Genomic DNA, 20,921 nt, shown 5'->3' on the forward strand with positions numbered 1-20,921 from the left:
AAAAGAGAAAAGACGCAGTGTTGCGAGGGGGAAAAAAAAAAGGTAAACTGCTTGCTTTCTTGGGTTCGGCCTTCTTACCAGGCGGTATATACTAGAGAACAAAATAAAAAGCCTGGGCGGCAGGTCTCGCTGCATCGGGTGTGGGGCTGGCTGCCAGGGCGCAGGACCACAGGGGACCGGTCCCGAGGCGCCAGGGCTCTTGGCTCCCAGGAGATCCAGCTTGGCTGGCCTCAAAGAGCCGGGGCCCTGCAACCTCCTGACCAGCCCAGGAACGCATGGCCTTTTTTCGTAATAAAGGCGTTTCCTTCTCTCCCACTATTTCCCTCCCCTTTCTTCCCAAACCGAGTTTAGTTGAAGATATTTATGTGGGGTGTGCGTGTGCGTAGTGAACAAGCCACAGGATCCGCATGGAAAAGGTGTAAAGTACAGATGGGCTCGCGCGCTGCATTTATCTCCTTCCAGCTGAAGGTTCGCCCAGAATTGTAATCACTTTAAACTGAGATTCCTCCCCCCCCCCCCCCCACACCGACTTTTCAAAACGTGCTTTGAGAGCATCACTTTAAAGAAAAGTCCCATTTCCTGCCCTCAGGCCTTTAAATCTCGGGTAGAAAGAGGGTTGAAAGGCACAAGAGAGATGCTCAGATTTCCAGATGACCCTGCTCCGGGTAGTGTGCGGCGTGAAGAACCCAGCGGAGGTTTACACGAACTCCGATTTACTTAGGGCTGCTTCAGCCTGTCCGCGCAGACTTCATGTCACCTGAGCGGTCCCAGAAGCAATTTTCGGCTCTCCTTTAGGAGTGGGAGCCAGTTTCTTTTCAAACGAAAGACCCCAATCCCAAGTAAAAAGATGCCAAATCACTCTGAGTCCAGACGCACTTCAGCAGCCAAAGGGTTACTCGTGCTGCCGGCTGGGCCGTGGAGAGGGTGCCTCGGCACTCTCAGTAATTCAATTAGTCAGGTTTCAGGAAGGTGGGGCGGGGGTAGGGGTGGAGGCGTGGGGAGGGAGGAGATGAGGAAAACGCCTCTTTCTCCCGGAGCAAACCAATCCGGTTAGAGAAAAGAGAGGAAAAAAAACCGATCTGTAAGCAAACAGCAGGCCTCTCCCTGACTGGTTACTCCAATCACCCCCCACCCTCCCAAGTAAACTGCATGGAGGTGGGGGGTGGGGGGGAGTCGAAGGGAAAAAAAAAAAAAGCAGCCCACATGACCTGGGCCGCGGAGGCAGCAGCGCCTGCGACGCCTCCCCCTGCTCGGTCCGGAGCTCACCCCCGCGCCCGCGCCGCCTGCCAACCCAGTGCCCCGCGCAACACGCCCGGGCGGAGCCCCCCGCCCGCCCACGTCCACGTCCACGCGCGCGGCCTCGCGTGGTGCTGAGGCTGCCGCCGCCTGGGCCGCCGCGGCAGTCGGCTTTACACGCAGGTCATTAACGAGGGGGCGTGCCCGAGGAGATTTTTTTTCCCATAAAGCATTTTTTCTGTCCTTTTCTTTTTTTTCTCCCTCCTCTTTTGCAAAACTGACTTTTCCCCCCTTTCTACTTCTCGCCAGTCTTCCCAACCTCTTCAGGCTGCTCGCGCCGCTGCACTCAAGTTTATTTTCCCGCCTGGGCAGAGGTTTTAGGATTCGGTTGGTGGCTTTCACCTCTCGTTACTGCTGTGCCTAAGGAGAGAAGGAGGAGGCAGCTCCGGATCGGGAAGGTTTTCTGATGTAGTCATCGGGGAGGTGCCTGCAGCTCGTGTGTGCTCCCTCTCCCCCTTTCCCTCCCGGTTTCAAACTGATTGATGAATCTCTACAAGTTGCTGGGGTTGGGGCCGGAGCGGTCGGAGTCCCAGGGACACTTCTGAGAGCTCCCCCGGGGCTCTGGGCACGCCGTGTGGAGGGTTCAGCCTCGCTCCCGGAAGGAGAGCGGAGACTGACATCAGCCCATCCCGGACTTGGAGGGCTCCATCCGAAAGTGATTGTTTCCCCTCCCGCTTCCCAGCTCAGCAGCTGGCTTGGCGTCGCCCTGCAGGTTTGGGCATCCCGGCCCCGCCTGGCTGGCTGGTTCACAACCTCTGCTCTTCATTCACTGCGCGGCACCCACACCCAGCCAAGACAAGCAAGCAGGAGAAATCCCCGACTCAGCCAGCGCCCGGGGGTGCCATCTCGCTCTGCCTCTGCGGTCGGACTCCTCTGGGGGACCTGCTGGAAGACGTGAAGAGCCAAACTTTTCTTTGAGCGTTTTCGTGGCAAGACCCGCTCCTCCTCTCCTTGCCCGAGCGCTCGGCTGCGGCTTTGGGCAGTTCCAGGACGCCGGCAGAGCCCGGCTTGCTATTCAGATCGCCACCCTTTTCTGCGCACCTCCGGGTACCGCAGTCCCCAGGACTCCTGCGAGGCTTGCAGGGGGTCGCCCGGCCAAGGCACAGAAGGGAGGCTCCGGACAGCTTCCAGCCTCCTGGGGCTACAAGCGTGAGGACGCCCTCCCACCCCTCGTCCCCCCTCCACACAGCGCCCTCCTCCTGCAGTTTCTCTCCGGCCGCCAAAGTAACTTGGAGCAAAGCGGGGCGCACGGCGAGGGCCCAGTGCGGCGGAGGAACCCCGTGCAGACCGCGGCGCCAACAGTGAGCCGGGCCCGGCGGGCCGGTGTATGTCTCCCCGCGGCCGCGGCGCTCAACTCCCGGTGACTGTGCAGCGCGCGCCGCCGCCTGCCCCGACCCGCGCTGCCGCCGCCCGGCCCCGCACGCACCTCCCTCTCCCGGGGTGACCGGCCTGCAGCCGCCGCCCGAGACACAGCTCCGCACCCCTTCCCCCGCCCTCGCCGCCGCCACCACACACACGCACGCGTTTCTCCGTCTTGTGATTCTTCTCCCCTCCCGAGCCCTTCAGTGGGGGTGAGAGTTTGTCCCCCCGCCCCAGCTCACTGCCTTCTTCTCTCTCCTCCTCTTCCTCCCGCGCTCGCCGCGCGCCTCTCGCCCCTTCATCTTATTTATTCCTATTTATTTGGCGTCCGCTCTTTTCGTCCGCCCCTCTCCCTCCCTCCCCCTGGATCCCCGCTCTCTCCCCGGAGTGGCGCGTCGGGGGCTCCGCCGCTGGCTAGGCGTGATGTTGCACGTGGAGATGTTGACGCTGCTCTTTCTGGTGCTCTGGATGTGTGTGTTCAGCCAGGACCCGGGCTCCAAAGTGGTCGCCGACCGCTACGCCGTCTACTGGAACAGCAGCAACCCCAGGTAAGGTGGCCGGGGCGGGGGCGCCGAGAGCTCCGGCTCCGCGGGCCTGGGCCGGGAGCAGGGGACACGGTGGCCAGGAGCGGCGCGCACCAGCCGCAGGCAGCGCGCGCCCTCGGAGCCTGCGTCGCCAGATGCCGCTGGCCGCCGGGCGCCGGCGGGAAGCGCTCGCTCCGCGCCGCTCTTTGTTAAACCACCGCGGCAGGGCCGGCGGCTGCTCGCAATCCCCAAGGCTGCTCTGAGCCGCTGCCTCCAACCCGGTGCAGGGAAGACACGGGAATAGGCGGGAGCCCTGGACGAGGGACACCGCTTCCTAGCCGGGGAGATTGGCCCGCACCTCCGGATCTCGGCTCAGGGCTTGGGTGCTGATAGCCTCGGGTGCGTACCGCGGAGAGGTCCTCCCTAGAGCCTGGGGGGAGGGGGGACGCAGGGCTGGGGCCGAGACCCTGCTAAATAACCGCAAAGTTTAAAAAAATTTTTTTTAATTTTTTTTATTTAAACAAAATTTCTTCTTTTCCCTCCTTGCGCGCATAGAGAGCGCGCACCGGTTAGAGGGAAGTGAAGGGGGGGGTAGGTGGGTGGGTGAGTGGGAAGCGGAAGCTTTAGGGTTTAATGTTCTTTTTAACGGCGAGATAACTGTTTGGTGACCCCCCCCCACCCACACACCCACCTACCGCCAAGTCGGTCTAGGCCCATCACGCTTGGCCGTGGAAAGGATTCTCCCAGCTCCAGCACCCTCCTTTTACCCCCCAATGGGCTTAAGGTGCCAGAAAGTTTGATCGAATGCCGGGTTACGTCACGAGTGCAGAGCGAGCCGCTGGAGTTGGCGAGCCGGAAGGTGGGAGCCTTCGCCCCGGGGCCTGGTGCTGCACAGCTGGAGGGACGCGCGTGGTTACCTGCGACAGTGTCTCAGCGACCCCAAAGCCTGCGGGCTCGGCGGGAGGCTGGAGACAGGCGCCTGGGACTGCCCTAGCGCAAGCTCTGGGCCCCAGCCCGCCGCAGCCACACTGCGATCCTGGACCCCGGAGAGGGGAGGAGGGTCGTCCCCAGCGTCAGGCAGACCCATTCTGGTCCGGGCTGCTCCCAAACCTTACTTTCTCCCGGATCCCAGCAGTCTCTTTGCTCTGCTTGCATCTGTGGACTGGTGCTATTGGTGTGGTGCCCTGGGAGGGAAGCAGTGTCGCTTGTACCTAGGATCACAGGTTTTTCTCTGGGTTGGAGTGGAAGTTTCTAGGGAAGAAGCGGGAGGCCGAGGACGGAGCCTGTGGTTGTGGTGCATCTAAAGCTCTAGGTGAGGGGACTGGCGGACACCTCCAATTCAGCTTCCCACCAGCCCTTTCTAGCGCCTTCAGCTTTCCCTGTTATGAATTCAAAGGTTTTCCCGGTTGACGAGGGTCATCAGGGATGAAGAGCAGATTTCTCTAGGAACGCTCAGGATTGCCCATCCTAGGGAGAAATCCCTCCACCCTGTTACTCCTGCCCAGTTACACCCAGGTAGCCTAAAGAACTTGCCTAGCACAAGTGGAGACATCCCTGAAAGTTTGCGGTTTTTAATAAAAAGGGTGTCCTAGGGGTGGGAATTAGAATGGGAAGCTGTTTCCTCTTTGACATGCCACTAGCCACTATTAGGAAAAGAGAAAGAGAGGACGCTCTGCCAGAGAATATGCCTTTTATTAAAGCTGACAAGACAAATAGAGCACGCTTTCCATTTTCGATGGTGTTAAAAGCAAGTCTAATTACGTTGCTTGGGGTAGGCACCTTTGGACTTTACTGAGCAGTATGTATGGAACATCAGTTTATATATATATATTTAAACTTAAATGATTTATCCACTAAAGTAGAGCCAGTTATTTGAATTTGGGACATTTTGCTCTTGTTTGTCACTCACAAAAATTCAGTGGGATCTTTTTGTTCATTAGAAAAGTGTCTCAGTTTGTCTTAGGTTAGAGACAAGAAAGCATCAGCTAGCTGGGTCTTTCCCGATCTTCACCTGTGAAGCTAGGCTCAGTAAGTTGCCGGGACATATTATCTCAGTTTTAGGCTTTTGATACCGTTGTTTGGTTTGAGATTAGCAAATTGATTTTTGTCATAGGTCATGTTTTTTAATAGATCTGCTCTTCCTAAAGAAAACACTTTCTCTGAGGATGCCAAGATAGCTTTGAACCTGCTCAGTTATAACCTGTAGACTTTTAAAAGACCATGGATAGTCTTAATAATCTTAAAATAGTATGCTAATTTGAAGGCTGTGAAAATACCTCACTATTTGATCATGAGCAGTTTGATGACATCCCAAAGAAAGAATCAGGGACATTTCTCAGATCCAACATTTAATATTCTTACCGATTTATGAAGGCCTTTGTCATGGTATGTTGTTTCATTAAAATTTTCTTTGAAAAGTAGTGATAGGTAGTTCTAATTCAGATTTATTCATTGAAATGTATTTTTTAAGCATCAGGAAAAGTCAGTTTGATGTAACCAAAAAGGACAAATGCAAAATAAGTAATTTCAAAGAAAACTGGACACTTTGTTACAGAGATAGAAAAACAATTTTATAGAACTTGTATGGGTTCATTTAGTATCATAAATTAAATGTACATTTTCATTGACATTATGGTTTTGTGTTGTTAGACCTGACTTTGGGCCTTCTATAAGATATGTCAGGATTTTGCTAAATTAATAATATAATAAAAAGACCTCAGCCTCTGGAAAATAAGTAGACAATATTACTTGCAACTTAAATTCATTTTTTACTTAGAAGCTTAGTGAACATTTTAAATGGATAAGAACAGATAGTTTCTGTCCACAAAGTAAATGGAGTAGATACTGCTTGAAATTGTGTTTATTTAGATTGAAATAAAATCAAATCTATCTTGGTCATCCTCATTAGGCAGCTCACTCTGGACAAGTTCCTGAAGTCACTTCTGTGACAGGTAGAATTTTGTCTACTGTATGGACTATCTTTACTGACTTTGTGTTGAGGCCTTAAGTAGCTACAAGTCTGTTATTTCAGGAAAATATAAACGCATGTCCTGTCTAGTTAGAACCTGTCTCCTCGCTTGTCACTCCGGGGCAATGGATATTTAGCTTTTAACTGTTGCAAACTATTGTTGCCTGGATTTATTGAACAGTAAACCCAGTTGATTTTATGCATCGAATTGGCACAACTCTGTGAAATAGCGACTGAGAAAGTCTCACTGTAAATAGGATCACTCCATCACATTTGCCAAACTGCATCCTTCACCTTTCTCAAATTCGAAGGCTGCTGGAGTTTCACCTAAAAGTGGACAATCCTCTTTTAAGGGTCGCCCTGCATTCTGAGCTGGGCGGTAAGGGAATCATCTGCATGCTGAAAATCTAACTCAAAGAGAGTTTAACTATTTAAGTTAAAACCATAGAAAGCTTTAAAGGAACTTTTAAAAGATAACTTACAGTAAAAAACAAAACAAAACTTTATTTGCATTCCTCCTTGGTAGCTATCCCTATGCAAATAGACACGGCTTAATATTAACAACACATTCATTAGCTTGAAGATTGCTGAAAACAGTTCGATGCTTCCAACAAATACTCTCATAAGCACTTGTGTATCCTGAAAAGTTCCTCTTCAGTTTCTCTATTTGCCAAAATGACTCTGGAGTTGTTAAATGTATCTTCTGATTTGTATTGTAGATAAGACAGTAAAAAATTGATCACGGTTCCAAATATAACTGATACCAGCTCTCTTCAACCTGTGTCCTGCTAAGGTTTGAATATTATCAGCCTGAGAGTTTATTTTTTTTAATATGAGTAATACCATGAAGACTCTACTGAGCACAACCAAATTGGTTTTTGTTGTTGAATTTTTTCTTTCATTTTTTTTTCATTTTTTTGAACTATACGAAGCATCTCACATAAGAAAGTAGCTCATCATTTAGCTGTGTCCATGTATAGAGTTCTAGAAAGATTAGAATTGTGGATTATCAGTCCTGACTGCTCCTTTATGTGAGGGACCTAGGCACATAGCTAAATAGAGAAAAGTACTAATATTTTTCTAAGAATATTCCCTTGAGTACTTTTCTTTCAGAATCCAATGCTTCATGTATGCCAGAATGCTGGCACTGTCCCTTTTCCATTGACAAATAAATGAAGTCATCTAGGTTTAGATCTAGGAACTAGTTGTGAGGAGAGAGGAAAGGTTTATTTTAATTTCCAGTGGGCTCTCTGGCTGAGTTTGTAAAGGATTTCTTTATTTTTGAAGTTGAAAAATTTTAAAGTAATATCTTTATGTTCAGAACACAAATCTTTTTTTTGTTTTTAAATAAATGGCATCGTGTGAAATCTAACTCCGAGTTTCAGTGCCATTATAATGTATCATTTTATTAGTGTGTTGGAATAATTTTGTCATTTTGATATTTCTATCAGAGTTATGTAAGCACTGTATATTAAACTGCTATTCTGTGATCTTACCTATGTCCATTAATAAGAGATCTGAAGTCTATACTGGCCTTTCTCCCTTCTCTCTCCTTTAAATATAGATACTTACAGAAGAAGTCTGCTTCTTGGTTTTTGGCTTGTCTCTCCTGGAGTTTTACAGAGTTAAACTAGCTAATGAGTTTATTATTATTTCCCAGCCATTGTGTGTATTATTTTATATAGTCACACTATACTCTCAGAAGGCTTATACTGTCTGCGGTTAAGGCGACTGGCATGTCAGTGCTGAGTGAAGTAGCTGTATAGGATCATTTAGCCTTTACAATATGAAACCAATGACATTAAACTGGGAGTGATCAAAGATACCAGGACAGTGTTTAGTAATTCACTTCTGTTGTGTGACTTGAGTGGTATTAACCAGGGTATCTTGTGACTGATACAGGGTAGAGCTTTCTGCCTGTGAAAACAGGCGGGTTTAGATGGAACCCTTAGCTATTTGGGGCAAATTAACTTGCTGGATTTTCTGCTGTTTAATCTTGCAAAATACAGGCATTTCATTGCAGTCTCCCCACTGTCCTGGTTTCCTGTTGGACAGCGACAGATAAAGATGGCACCTCCCTTCTCTCCTGTTGCTATGAACTGAGCATGCTACCAGCTTCATGCTGGGCCAGCAAAGTGAATGAATACAATTAGTCCTTCAGGAGTCCTGGGCTTTGCTAGCTTGGGAAAAGAAGATGCCAAAATAACTTACCAGAGAGAGAGAGAGAGAGGGGGAGGAAGGGAGGGAGGAAGAGAGAGAGAAAGAGAAAGAGAGAGAGAGAGAGAGAGAGAGAGAGAGAGAGAGAACATAAAAATATATTTTGAAAAAACGAATGTTATATATATAGCAATGTTTGATACATTGTTTATTTTTCAATAGAAGCAATTTGCTTAATTTTTGAAGAAGACTCCATTCTATTCTATGTCTTTTTTCTGATTGTTGTGAATAACCCCTGAAACTATAAGGGCTCCAAAAGGTATGATTCCTTCAGTAATGTGGTGATTCAGTGATTCTGTGGTGATTCAGTCCATATTATTGATTTTCTTTTCATAAGTAGTATATGAACTATTAAAATAACAGCATAACTACAGTATCCATGCTGTAACGGGAGCCTGTGTCCCCCAAGCACAGTGGGACACAGTCCTTGCCCCTTGCCTGGGACAACTCATTCAGATCAGTCTTCTGAACAGAAGGGGAGAAATTGTCCTTTGATCAGTTCTGACAAATAACACCTTCATATTCAGGCATAAAAGCTTCAAAGAGAAGCATGAGCAACGAGATATTAATACTGAACTTTTAATAATTCGTCTTACCATAGTGGTCTTTGCCAAACTCCAATAAATTATTGTCTCTTTGAAGGGCCTGATTTATATTTTTCCATTTATATGTTAGTCTGCTTCTCAACCCATGTCCTGAGATGTTTTGTAGAAAAGTTTCTTGTGATTAATGTGAACCTCCAGTGTTTCTGAATAGGATATTACTCAATACTAGTAAATCTGCTTTTTCCCCTCTTAAATTTGCTTGCATTTTATGTTTTCAAAATGTAGTCAGTCATGAGCAAGTCAGCACAGTGACACGGAACCACTTGGTTTAAAAGTAAACATTAATAATGAAAACTTTCTCTACTGAAATTGTCATGCATACTTCTTATCGAAGGGCAATCCATGTGTTTTGGTCTTCTTGATGGTCTATAGCTCTAACTATGCTCTCTCTGAAGGATGACGGTGGAGCTTCCAAAAATCTGTACACCGATCATTTGCTCGTAAAAAATTTGTATGAATACATACTCCTGATTTTTGAGCTTTCTGGATCTAGTTTCCAAACGGTGAGCCATATGTTTCAACAAAACATTACTTTAAAATATTGGAAGCTCGGCTCCTACTGAAGTTACCTAGTTGATGCGAGCCTGTAGCACACTGTAACGATGGCTCACTCAGCTTTCATTCAGGTGGATTCTATCATTTTCAATAAGGAAAAATAAACCTTTGTCATCTTTAGACACATCCTTCAAACGACTGACAGTTGACAGGTTGAAGAAAATGTTACTGTCAGGTCTTATTTTCCACTCAAGTGAGGAATAAAAATAGGTTTAGATGATTTATTAAAAAAATGTGTTTAAAGGTTACTTTAAAATGGAGGGAAATATTTTTAATTTTTATATGGAAGTCATAAAATTAATCTGAGCTTACTTCAGGGAAGGTCAGGGAAGTGTGTTTCAGGGAGCGATGCCGAACAGCTAACTCCCTCCCTATGCTTTTACCCTTAAGAAGTCAAATGCAGTTGAATTGATTGTGTATTGCAGGTGTTTTTATATCGGATCCTTAAGAGATATGAATTGATATTATTCCTGTTGTGACTTAGCCAGTGGCTTGGTTTTCATGACTGGTGACCATGATTTGGTGTGAAACAGGAGTGGGAACTTCCCCATTTGTGAGGTATCTGTGCCTTCACGCACATGAGTGTAGGCACTGGACAATTGTGCTGTTCGCACATAACGATTGGGCCATTTTGAGAAATGCCTTTGTTACTAATACTTCTAAATATCTATACAGGGTAGTTGATGCATTCCCAGGCAGAAGCCTATGAACACAGGGGAATTAGGATAAGACCAAATTGTATTTCTGCATTTAGAAAAGCTGGTTTGGGATTCCAGCATCTTTCTTTTCTTCCCCCCTTCTCAAAGCAGCCATCTTGTTTTGAGTCCGATTTTATTTCTCTTGTGAAAATTGTCTGGAAATGAATGTGGACAGGAAAGGACTAAACCACCAAGTCCGGGGGGTGGGGGTAGGGGTGGGGGGACTCTAAGCTAAGGGACTCTTATTTGCAAAGTCACAAACATGTTGTCTCTCTGTGTTTAGATGACAAAAGTGTGTTTTAGATAGTGTTAACATACTTAGCTGGTGTGTAGTGTATTTTAATGTTAACTGCTAGGCTGTACCATATTTCCATAGATACTTCTCCCTTTAAGCCTACAATCATTGCCCCTGCTGCCACCCCATCCTTTACCATTTCTTTCTGCTGACCCAACTAAGTTGTTCTTCCTATTGTTTTCCCTTCCCCCGCCCCCCTAGCAAACACACACATAATTATGTGTTACCAGGTATCTTTATGCAGTAAGAGGCTGGGATAAAAATGTAGATGCCTCCCCAGATAAAACATTTATACGCCTTGAGAAGCATGATGTGATGTCAGAGCCCAAGTGCCCCTTTAAACACAGCTTCTTGCCTTTTTTTTTTTTTTTTAATAAGCTGGTTTTTTGAGGATACTAAAAGAGAATTATTTCAGAGGTGACACACATTTGTTGCTGAAACTCGTGAGATCCTACCAGCTGAGAGTCTGCTGTGTTTTCTACCATGTTCTGTATTTCTGGGTACATTTGGAAGAACATGTGGCCTAGTAAACTTTACCAAAAGTTTACACTACACTTCTTGCTGCTGCATCTGTTTGATGATGTCTGGGAACATCATTATCGTGTATTTCAGTAAAAGCAAAGCCTCCCTAAGATTAATTTCTAAAGTAGCCTCACTCAGTCTGACGAATTTAAACTGGGTGCTGATGAGTCCTCTGTCTGCTTCAGATTATTTGCTCAGTAGAAGAGGGGGTTGCGTGGTTATAGATTTAGGGTAAAGTTGGTGAGTGAGATGCATTTAAAGAGCAGACAGGCATCTTATACTTAAAGTCAGGGTCTGAGTTGGCAGAGACTTTCGCACCAGAAAGCTTGCCTCTGAGGTCCATTGTCTCTGAGGTCCGTTGTCTGCTTTCTTTAGAATGCTAGACATTTAAATAACTGAGTGTTCACAGTGACCTTTTAGTTTTAAATGAACTAACAAATACCTTTTTTTGTTGTTTTTGTTTTTTTTCCATGTTTCCAAGTTGTCAGAGTTTCCATTTTAAGTTTTATTAGTGACTTATTTAATATAGGTTAAAACCTATAATTAACAGTTAGCTCTTGCCCCTCACTATGCAAACATGGAGGATGAAAGCCTTTCCCTATAGAAAATGTGGCCTTGTGGTTTGAGTAAAATTAAGGGATGGTTTAGCGAAGCCATTAATTGCAGTACAAATTGTTACTCAGGTTTTGATCACGGGGAGGACATGGTACTCCGATGTTTCTGAGATGTCAGGGGGATTAGCATTTGGTTGCATTTCCTGAGCTTAGTATCCAGGAGACTTAACCTTCTGAGTGAAGTTTTATAGTGTTTAATTTAAGGGGGACAGGTGAGAATGGGCAGAAAGGCCGAAGTAACTCTCAATATGGGGAAACTGTCTTTTGTATTTAACAATTAGGTTAAACAGACTGGGAGCAAATGAGCCTGGCCCTCCTCCTATTGTCTCAGAGCAAGAAAATGCAGACAGATGTCGGAATGTGGAAGCAGTGACCTCTGACTTGCACAGCATGGCCACTGCCCTGGCACATAAGTGTCCTGAGCCACCATCGTAGCACGGCACTGTTTTGAAGAGAGTGACACTTCTGGATGGAGACCCTGAGGCTCATCCTGTAGCTGTGTGAGGCTTTTTCCAAAGCCTTCCCAACTTCAGCTGAAGGACCTCCCTCCCCTCCCCCAACCCCTTGATGAGAAATGTTTCTCTGGCTCAGAGCTTGGTGAGTTCTGATGTGTTCTCCACATCCAGTTGGGGCAGTTGTTATAAATCTTTGCTTCCAAATAATTTTACTCATCCAGTTGGAATCATGCAGAAGGATAAAGGAGGCTCAGACACACCTTTCTGCTGCGGCCGAGCACTTGCCTGCTTTATTTAGCTAATACTTTTTTTTTTTTTTTTAAAGATAGATGAAAGAGGTGGCTTTGTTAAAGGCTTTTTCTTTTAGTTCCAGGTCTGCAATCTCGCCAGTAACCTCCGGGTTCAGACAGACCATGAATGCTTTAGATACTGTGGCATTCAGTGTTTTCTTCATATATTTGTTTACTGCTAGTGCTTCAATAAACTTTTATGCCTATTTCTGTAGTGTTCTGGCAGGGGCTCCATTTATTAGCATTTAGTGACCCAGCACTAAAAAGGGGTGCAGTTCAAAAAGTGGTGCTTCTGACAGGGTTTTGTGTCAAACCAGAGAAAATAATAGGGGAATGAAAGCTGCCAAAACGTGTCTCCCAATTACTAATTAATCAGACCAGAAAGGACCTCAGTGGAGGATCGCATGTCCACCATGGCAGCAACTTGGGGATGCTTCATCTTAAATACCGTATGAAAGAAGTTAAAGTTAGCCACCCCAGGAAGCCCAGCACCCAGATAGGAGACACAAATGTTAATTGTTTATAAACTCAGTGAAAGGGGAGACCAAACAACAATTTAAAACTGAGTCTCTGTACTCCTCAGTGCTGTTATCAAAACATGAAGCTATTCTAAAGAGTATTTCCCTTATTAATAAGCAATGCCTTTATTCTTATTAATATTTTAGTGCAAGCATTATGCTATTCTTGGTTTCAGTGTTGGTGTAGCACTGTACACATACTTTATTGTTGGGAGGCGTGGGTCCATGTTTAAACTTTCTGTCCCCCCCCCTTTCTGCCAGTCATCCATCTCTATTTTGGAGATTACTGTAACTGGAGGATGAACCCCACTTCCCCACACATTAAAATGTGTATGTAGACACACTCTGCTTCTTTTCCAGCCCTGTTTCCTCTATAGTTGTTGGGCCAGTAATTAAATGCCTGTTATTAATGTATCTTTTTCTATAGCATTTACAACATATAAAGGAAAAGGTCTTGGGTAGCACTATAGCTGTCAGGGGAACAATGAAAACTAATTACACACTCAGCCGTCACAGTTGTCAACTGTCCTCTTGGGAAGACAGTAACATGACGTGTGTGTATGTGTGTGTGTGTGTTCCATATGTATACACATAGGGTCAGACATACCTTGTGCTTCATTTTTGAGCTATACATGTTCTAAATCTGAATAAACCACAGGCAACAAAATGTACATTTGCATCTAATTTGGCTAATCAGGTTCTTTGATGGGGGGCCCCGCCCCCCTTAGTGCCCTTTCTTCATAATGCAGACCGACTCAGTCAGTGCCTCCGAGTTGTCTCATTAATTTAAATATCATTTGGGCACGGTCTTACAATCAATGCACATGTTGTTAATTTATCTAATTATTTTGTGAAAACTCTTATTTCCTTACTTTGGATGTTTGTGTCAATATCTGGATGATCAAGAACTAATCAATTTATTCCATATAGCTTGTTGGAGCTGTTTCACGGTCCCGGTCACTCTTAGATGTAATTAAGAAAGAAAATAAAGCAACTAATAGTAATGTATTTTTCTTCCAAGCCTCCACAGCTTCGGTGTATGTGGGAACAAGCCTTTGAAGTAGTTAAATAACAGAGTGCTTCAGAGTCAGTACTGAGTTATAGTTGCTTCTCAGTTCACTTGTGCTCTGGCCCTGCACAGAATCAGACTGTGTCTTACATAAATAGTTCGCATTGACACTTTTCTGTTTTGGATGAATTCTCTCTATTTGACGAGAATCTTTTTCTTGTATCTCATACTAGAGCCAAATGGGAGGAATTCAGGAATTTTGTATTGATTCGACAGTATTTTAAAACAAATAAACAAACAAAAATTACACATTAGAGAAGCGTTAGAGGTATTAGTAATAATATATTCATGTGTTGGAAACTTAGAAGTTACGATTGATGAAATATGTATTGAGTGGCACCGTGTGTAAAAGCACTGAGAAGTGTGCCCAACACTCAGAAGGAGGCAGACAGCGTCTGTGTTCATAAGTAATCCAAGGATTTGGTTCAGAGTTAAGGATTTTGTGGCTATAATGACAGTACAGACTGAACAGTATTATAAGGAATCTCTACAGCATTTCACCTGACAGGTGTCTACTGTGGGCCAGGTATTGTTCTCAGAGTTGGCAATGTAGCCCTGCCAGCCACTGGGAAGTATTCATTTAGTGCCTTCTAGGTCCCCTTGTCTCCCCCTGAGGTGCATTCTGAGCTCTTGGGGAATCTTGCTGAACGCACATTTTAATTCAGTAGAGCTTGGTAGGGACCCAGTGCCTTGAATTTCTGACAAGTTTCCAGGGGAAACTGCGGTAAACACTGTTGTGAGTTCCCTGGTTCTGAACATAGGTGCTCCGTGGACATTCAGTGGAAGAGATTCTTTCTCTGGCTTCTTGGAAGGACTTAGGGTAGTGTTTGTCTTGAGCTTTCTGTGTAGCCATCTCTCTGGTTTCTGAAATGGCTTCATACTTGCATGAGTGAAAGTTATTTGTCATTTAAAAGGCCTGAAAGGCCCAGCAGTCCTCATCTCTAGACCTTTCCATGAAGTTACAGACATATAAAATGAAATTGTACTTTGAGGTTTATGCTTCATTAAAAACGTACTGCTAACAAGGCCGAAGCCGAGGATTTGGTTGTAAGTGTCTCTATAGACAAGCCCTCCTTCAGCGAGAATGTTGTCTTGGTCCAAGAAGTTTGAAGGTAATTCTACTATAAATTTTAAGGATATTTACACACAAGCCTTCCCTAAAGGTACTGTAAGTAGTGGTTCCAGAATGACACCTCAAAAAAACAGATTTTTTATGCTTTGTAATTTAACTTTATGTGGTCAAATGAGCCTAAAATGTTTATTTTATATTCAGCATAGAAGATGAGTGTTCACAGTTTTGTTTCCCGTGGCCGAGTTTCCTGTGGGTGGCTTCCAGCAGAGTCTTAAAGACTTGGGAAAAAAAAATCTCTCCCTGCTCTGGATTTCTACTATCCCAATGTCCTTCGTGAGGAAACTGTTTCTGTGGAGTCAGTCTGTAGGTCCTGTGTCCTGTTCTTGAGAGCAAATACCTCATTTTCTTCTATCTCACATATATCATGTGATGCTGTTATCCACAAGCCAGGAGTGGGACTGCTTAAATTTGGTTATTGTGTCTCCTTTTGTTTATTGCTTTGTCCTCTTTCACTTGCTGTGAATACAGTGTTAGCATCCTAAGTGAGCCCCAAGCCTCTGAACGCCTCAACCAATAGACTTTTGATGTTGTTATGAAAAGATAGATAAAACCTGCTATAAATCAGGTACTTGTGAAAACAAAGCTGTGGCAAGCATTCCACTTAGCTGTGCTTTCACTTTAATTAACTAATAAATTAATTAATTTTATTATTGTTGTTGTTGAGACAAAGTATTATTTTATAGCTATTTTATAGCTATTTTATAGCTATTTTATAGCTCTGGCTGGCCTAGAACTAACTATGTAGATCAAGTTGGCCTTGAACTCACAGAGATCAGCCTGCCTCTGCCTCCCAAGTGCTGGGATTGAAGGCGTACACTGACCCTCCTGTCTTGCTCTAATTTTATTACAGTGTTTGCCAACACTTTTTGCACTTAATTATAAAGCAGAAGTGAATATCCTCCTTGTTAAATTCTTGATATAATGAATTTAATTACAATTCCGGGCAGCAGTTTGTAAGAACAATGAGCATTGTTATTAATAGGAACTCAGCGTAGGGCTGTTCAGAATAGGGACTCAGCGTAGGGTTGTCATTTGTAAGTGCACGTTCATGCTCCCCATGGCAGACGCGAGGCTGGTTCTCAATACGAATGCTGAGGGGATCTCTCACCGAGTCTAGGGTTTGTAATTCTTCTAGATTAAAAATTGTGAGAAGCATCTGTGACTGGATGTGAGCTCAAGTGGCTCCGTAGAAGCTGCGAGTTTAGAAGACTTACATTTAGGAAGAGACTATATTCACTGATTAAAGTGAGGGCATTTTCATATCTCCAATGAATGGCTTCATTCAAGATAGGAATGGATCTACAGTCATGTAACGAACTGGCTTAGAGTAAAATGGAAGATGCCCACTAGTTCTGACTAGTGTTTTGTTCCCCCATTTAAAACAATGAAAATAAATATGTTGAATGCTTTAAAATGTGTTTCAAAGTTATTAAATGTGTTCTGTCATCATAAGAATAGATTGTATCTGAGTTTTTAGAGGAATGTGTGTGACTCATTAATAGATTGTAACAGATTTTAGGGGTGTGTGTGTATGTAATTCATTAATAGATTTAACTGAGTCTTTAGGTGTGTGTCTCTGTATGTAATTCCTGTACTTTTGAAATTTTGGTTTATAATCACAGATGTTTGGGCTAAAACCTTCTTTTTCTGAGCATTACAGAGGTAAGGGCTTAGAGAACAAGATATTTAAAAACATCTCAAGGGGCTCAAGTGATGGCTTAGTGGTTAAGAGCACTGGCTGCTCTTACAGAGGACCTGGTTCAGATCCCAGCCCCCACATGGCAGCTCACAACCATCCATGACTATTGTTCCAATGATCTGATGCTTTTTTCTGTTGTCTGTGGGTACCAAGCACTGACATGGTTCACACACACACATGCTGAAGAAACAACTCTTACACACTGCAGAACAAATAAAGCTAAAGTCATATTAAGCAGGATTTGCTAATCATCTTTTGGTATTTTTTGGTTGTTTGTTTGTTAAAGTTTTGGATCTAGTTAAGTTTCATTGCTGGTTGAGTTATATAAGTTCTGCTCATAGTGGTACATATGGACCTTGACTTTTTTTTTAAATCTTAGTAAATAGATGGTTACAATAAAAATAATGTCTTCCTCCTGTGAAAATTTAAAAGTATTTGAGACCTTATTGCAGAAAATGAAAAGAGTTCCCATATCTCAGTAAGGCTGGGGACAGAAGGATTATGAGTTTAAGGGGGACACTTTTACTTCATGCAAATGACTCACTTTATAAAAGTCAACATATCCTTATAAATTACAGATAAACATGTTCTTCAAGTGGGGATGGTGGCACATGCCCGTAGAGCCAGCACTTGGGAGGCTGAGGCAGGAAATGGTGAGTTCAAAGTCAGCCTGTGCTACTTAGTGACACCTGGTCTCCAAACAAGAAACACTATAAACAAAAGCAACAAGCCAGTAACTGTTCTCAGAAGTGAAAAACTTACTTTCAAGCATCTTGGAAGAGCCGATTTTTTAAAAGACAGATTTATCAGCATGCGCTGTACCTGAAAGCTGTGCGCTTTGCATCTTTGTTTTTTTTTTTTTTTAAGAGTTCTCATTACAGTTTATCTTTCAATTTCTACTCTAGGAGACATGGGAGAAAGTGTACTTATGACGTGTCTGCACGACTCTCCTCACAGAAAGGCGTTTGGGTCTCCTTTTTAAAACTGGTCATTTATTTTTAATGTCCTCTCTCCTCTCAGTTTGTTATCTGTATTGTTTTCTCTACTTTGGGCTTCATAGGTGTAATGAGATATCTCTATCTCAAAGAAGAAATTAATGAATACCGACACCCTCCTGCAGAATGCTTGTATTTCCAATGAGGAGCTTGTTGAAACAAATCAATTCCTGTCTAGGGCTGTTCCTGAAGGCAGCCAGGCTGGCCCTGCGATCTCAGAGTTTTCTAAATCTAAGCCCTACCACTACGGCAGTAAATCTCTTGATGTCTGTCTGCTCAAGAACTCTTGCTATTGTGGCCTTAAAACTAACTTACATATTAATTATGCACACATTAACGGCAGGAGCACAGATAGATCATAGCATCCAGCTGAATTTGTCAAGGAACACAGATTTAATCTGATGAAGTCTGAGTAACATCACCGCTAAAGGCCAACTTCCTTGGAGAGCTGTCTGGTAGTTATTGAAAGCAGATTTTACTTGGTGTGTTTATAGTTAGTTAGGTGAATAGCCAGTGTGTTCATTATTTGTTCTAAAGTAACATTCATGCACTTAAGTAATTATTTCAGAATTTCCTTTTACTCTTAGCTATTCCTCCCCCCCCAAACAAAGAAAGTACTTCAGAAGGGAAATTATCAATGATCTATATATTCAACATCCAGAAATGTAAGACTACTTGGCCAGTGGTACCACGCCTACTGAGTTTATCATTAGGAGCACTGAGATTGAGTGAGCAACCCCTAAGTTTGCAGAACGGAGTTTCCTTACAAGTAAACACTTTAATATTTAAAAATATGTTCATGGGACCACTTGCCTTATATACCTTTGTTTTCTTGTCATTACATGCTAAAGCCTTAACTTCTTGAGTTGGAAGTTATTGTCAAGAAAACCAGCTTGCTATGAGTATTTTTAACTTTTTGTATTATTTTCCTTATAATTCTAATGAGTATTGAGTTGCTTCCTCTCAAGTTTCTCTCCCTTTTTGTTAATAAAGGATTTATTCATTTATTATTTATGCATATGTTTGCATGTCTGTTTGTTTTTGTATGTACATGTATGTGTGAGTCCCTGCAGACGCCAGAAGAGGGTGTCAGATCTCCCGGAGCTATAGGTACAGGTGGCTATGAGCCCTCTAAAGTGGGTACTGGGAAATGAAGTGAAGTCTGGTCCCTGGAAGAGCAGCTACGGAAGTTAACTGCTGTGCCATCTCTCCAGCCCTTCTACAAGCCCCTCCCCCAAGCTTATTTTTTTTGTGAAAAATATAATAAAGAAGTTTGACTTATTGACAAGCTAAACATTAAATTCTTAAATTTGGTTTAAAATTGGTTTAAAAGGGTCAGCCAGAAATGTACCCCAGCCGGGCTTGCCCAGTAGTTTCTTTCCATGGTGTGTTGTTATCAAGTTGAGTATATAACAATATAGCCATTGCTTAGGCTGTTGAAATGATTGGGTTGAATTATATTTTTAACTATTTGCTGTTTACTAATACAGTAAACAGTTTTGTAAAGATTATAGCCAGTCCAGTTCATGACTGTAGAGCATTGTAACGGAATAGGCAGTTCTGCTGTGTTCTTTGTTCATATATTTTAGAGGGAAAGGTGGCTTGAATTCTTAGTGTTTTCTGGGCAAAGGCTAAATTGTGTCACTACATTTTAGATATTTAGAATTTGAAAGATGATGACTTGCCTCTCTATGAAATTGTAGATAACTTGCACCAGTTGCACGTGCTTCTGTGTTTATCACTGAACGGCCTGGATTCTTATTCTTTGTCCCTATGCAAGTTTTATGAAATAAGGTTGTGATATGTGATTAGGTTATAAAAAATAAAACAGCTCAGGTACCAATTTGGATAGAATTGTAACCATTGCCATTGGCAATGCAGACAGCCCTGACTTTGTTTTTAGGTATATAGTGGAAATCTGTAAGGATCTCATAATTTTTAGTAAGATTTCCTAACTTACTATGGTTTGATGCTGTGAGAATTGGCCCTGTGTTATAATTTAGAAAGCATTAATTAGCTGAGGAATTAAACATATTTATAGTTGAGTAGTTTTGCTTTCTTCAGATCATCTCAACATTGGTTCTAACTGGAGCCACTTTGTCCCCAGAAATAATGACTCTGAGATGTCTTCTATATGAATAAATACTTAGACCAATAATGTTGGCTGTATTCCCTGACTAGCTTGTATCTCAATAAAACAGTTTATTCTATTCTAAGTGTGCTGCCTGGCTGGTTACCTCCTTCTCAGTTTCATGTGCCTGTCTCCTCAGAGTTTGGGGCGGATCTTCAGTACCTGACTACTTTCCCAGAATTACCCCCTCTCTCTCTACCAGATGTCCCACCTTCTAATCTTGCTTCAGCTCATTGGTCAATCAGCCTTTTATTGACAGGTGATGCTTTCATTCAGTACAAGAGCGTATTTCCACGTGACTCCACTGTCCTATGGTGGCCAACAACTTCCCTTGTATCTGCTGCTCCATGGTAAACCACCTCCAGCTGTGGGAAAGTAGTGCAGATGACATTCTAGCTACTCTCTCTAGCATCCTGGTCAACTTTCTCTGTGGCTAAAACAGAAGACATTGTTGGGAGCGTTTGGTACAGCATACCATTCATTCATGGGTCTGGTGATTACAACTTCCCTTTGAGACACACTCGGATTGATTGGAGATAGACGATCTGGGTAGAAAAAAAGAGTTATGTAGGATAGGTTAAGGGTGCCCAGGGTCCTGCAGTGCCATTCTGGGCAGAAGAGACAAACATTGGTAAGTAAGCTCCAAGCTGTGTTAGGATCAGAGCTCTGCTCACAGATATACAGGAGTCACATTGAGTGGATTTGTAGTGCAGTCTGATTCAGAGTTTTAAGACTGCAGTAATCAGTGTTGGAGGACAATTGTTTTTTCTTGTTATAGATTGCTAATTAGTATTGAAAGTCTAACCCGTTTTGTAGAACGTCCACCGTATTTTCTCTGAGAAAGTGGCTTGGACAGTAATCTATTTACTCATCTCTGCACCTCTCTTCCCTCTTGTTAAAATAAAAATTCAAAAACCTCTAGGGACTCCCCACTGTTGAGTTCTGCTTGGGAGGAGCGTTAAAACAGTGAACAGTGGCT

General features: G+C 43.7%; 1 protein-coding gene across 3 annotated transcripts in view; it reads left to right on the plus strand.

Annotated features, from left to right (window-relative positions):
• The first annotated feature begins 3,070 nt into the window (after positions 1–3,070).
• Efna5 (ephrin A5) overlaps positions 3,071–20,921 on the plus strand; it is a 275,756-nt gene continuing 257,905 nt past the window's right edge. For all 3 annotated transcript variants that reach the window (XM_076914673.1, XM_034521519.2, XM_034521520.2), the window contains exon 1: positions 3,071–3,203. In XM_076914673.1, coding sequence (XP_076770788.1) covers positions 3,079–3,203 — 125 coding nt within the window. In that variant the 5' untranslated portion in view covers positions 3,071–3,078. The remainder of the gene's footprint in view (positions 3,204–20,921) is intronic.

Source organism: Arvicanthis niloticus, chromosome 17 (genome assembly GCF_011762505.2).
Source record: "Arvicanthis niloticus isolate mArvNil1 chromosome 17, mArvNil1.pat.X, whole genome shotgun sequence".
Classification (NCBI taxonomy): Eukaryota; Metazoa; Chordata; class Mammalia; order Rodentia; family Muridae; genus Arvicanthis; species Arvicanthis niloticus.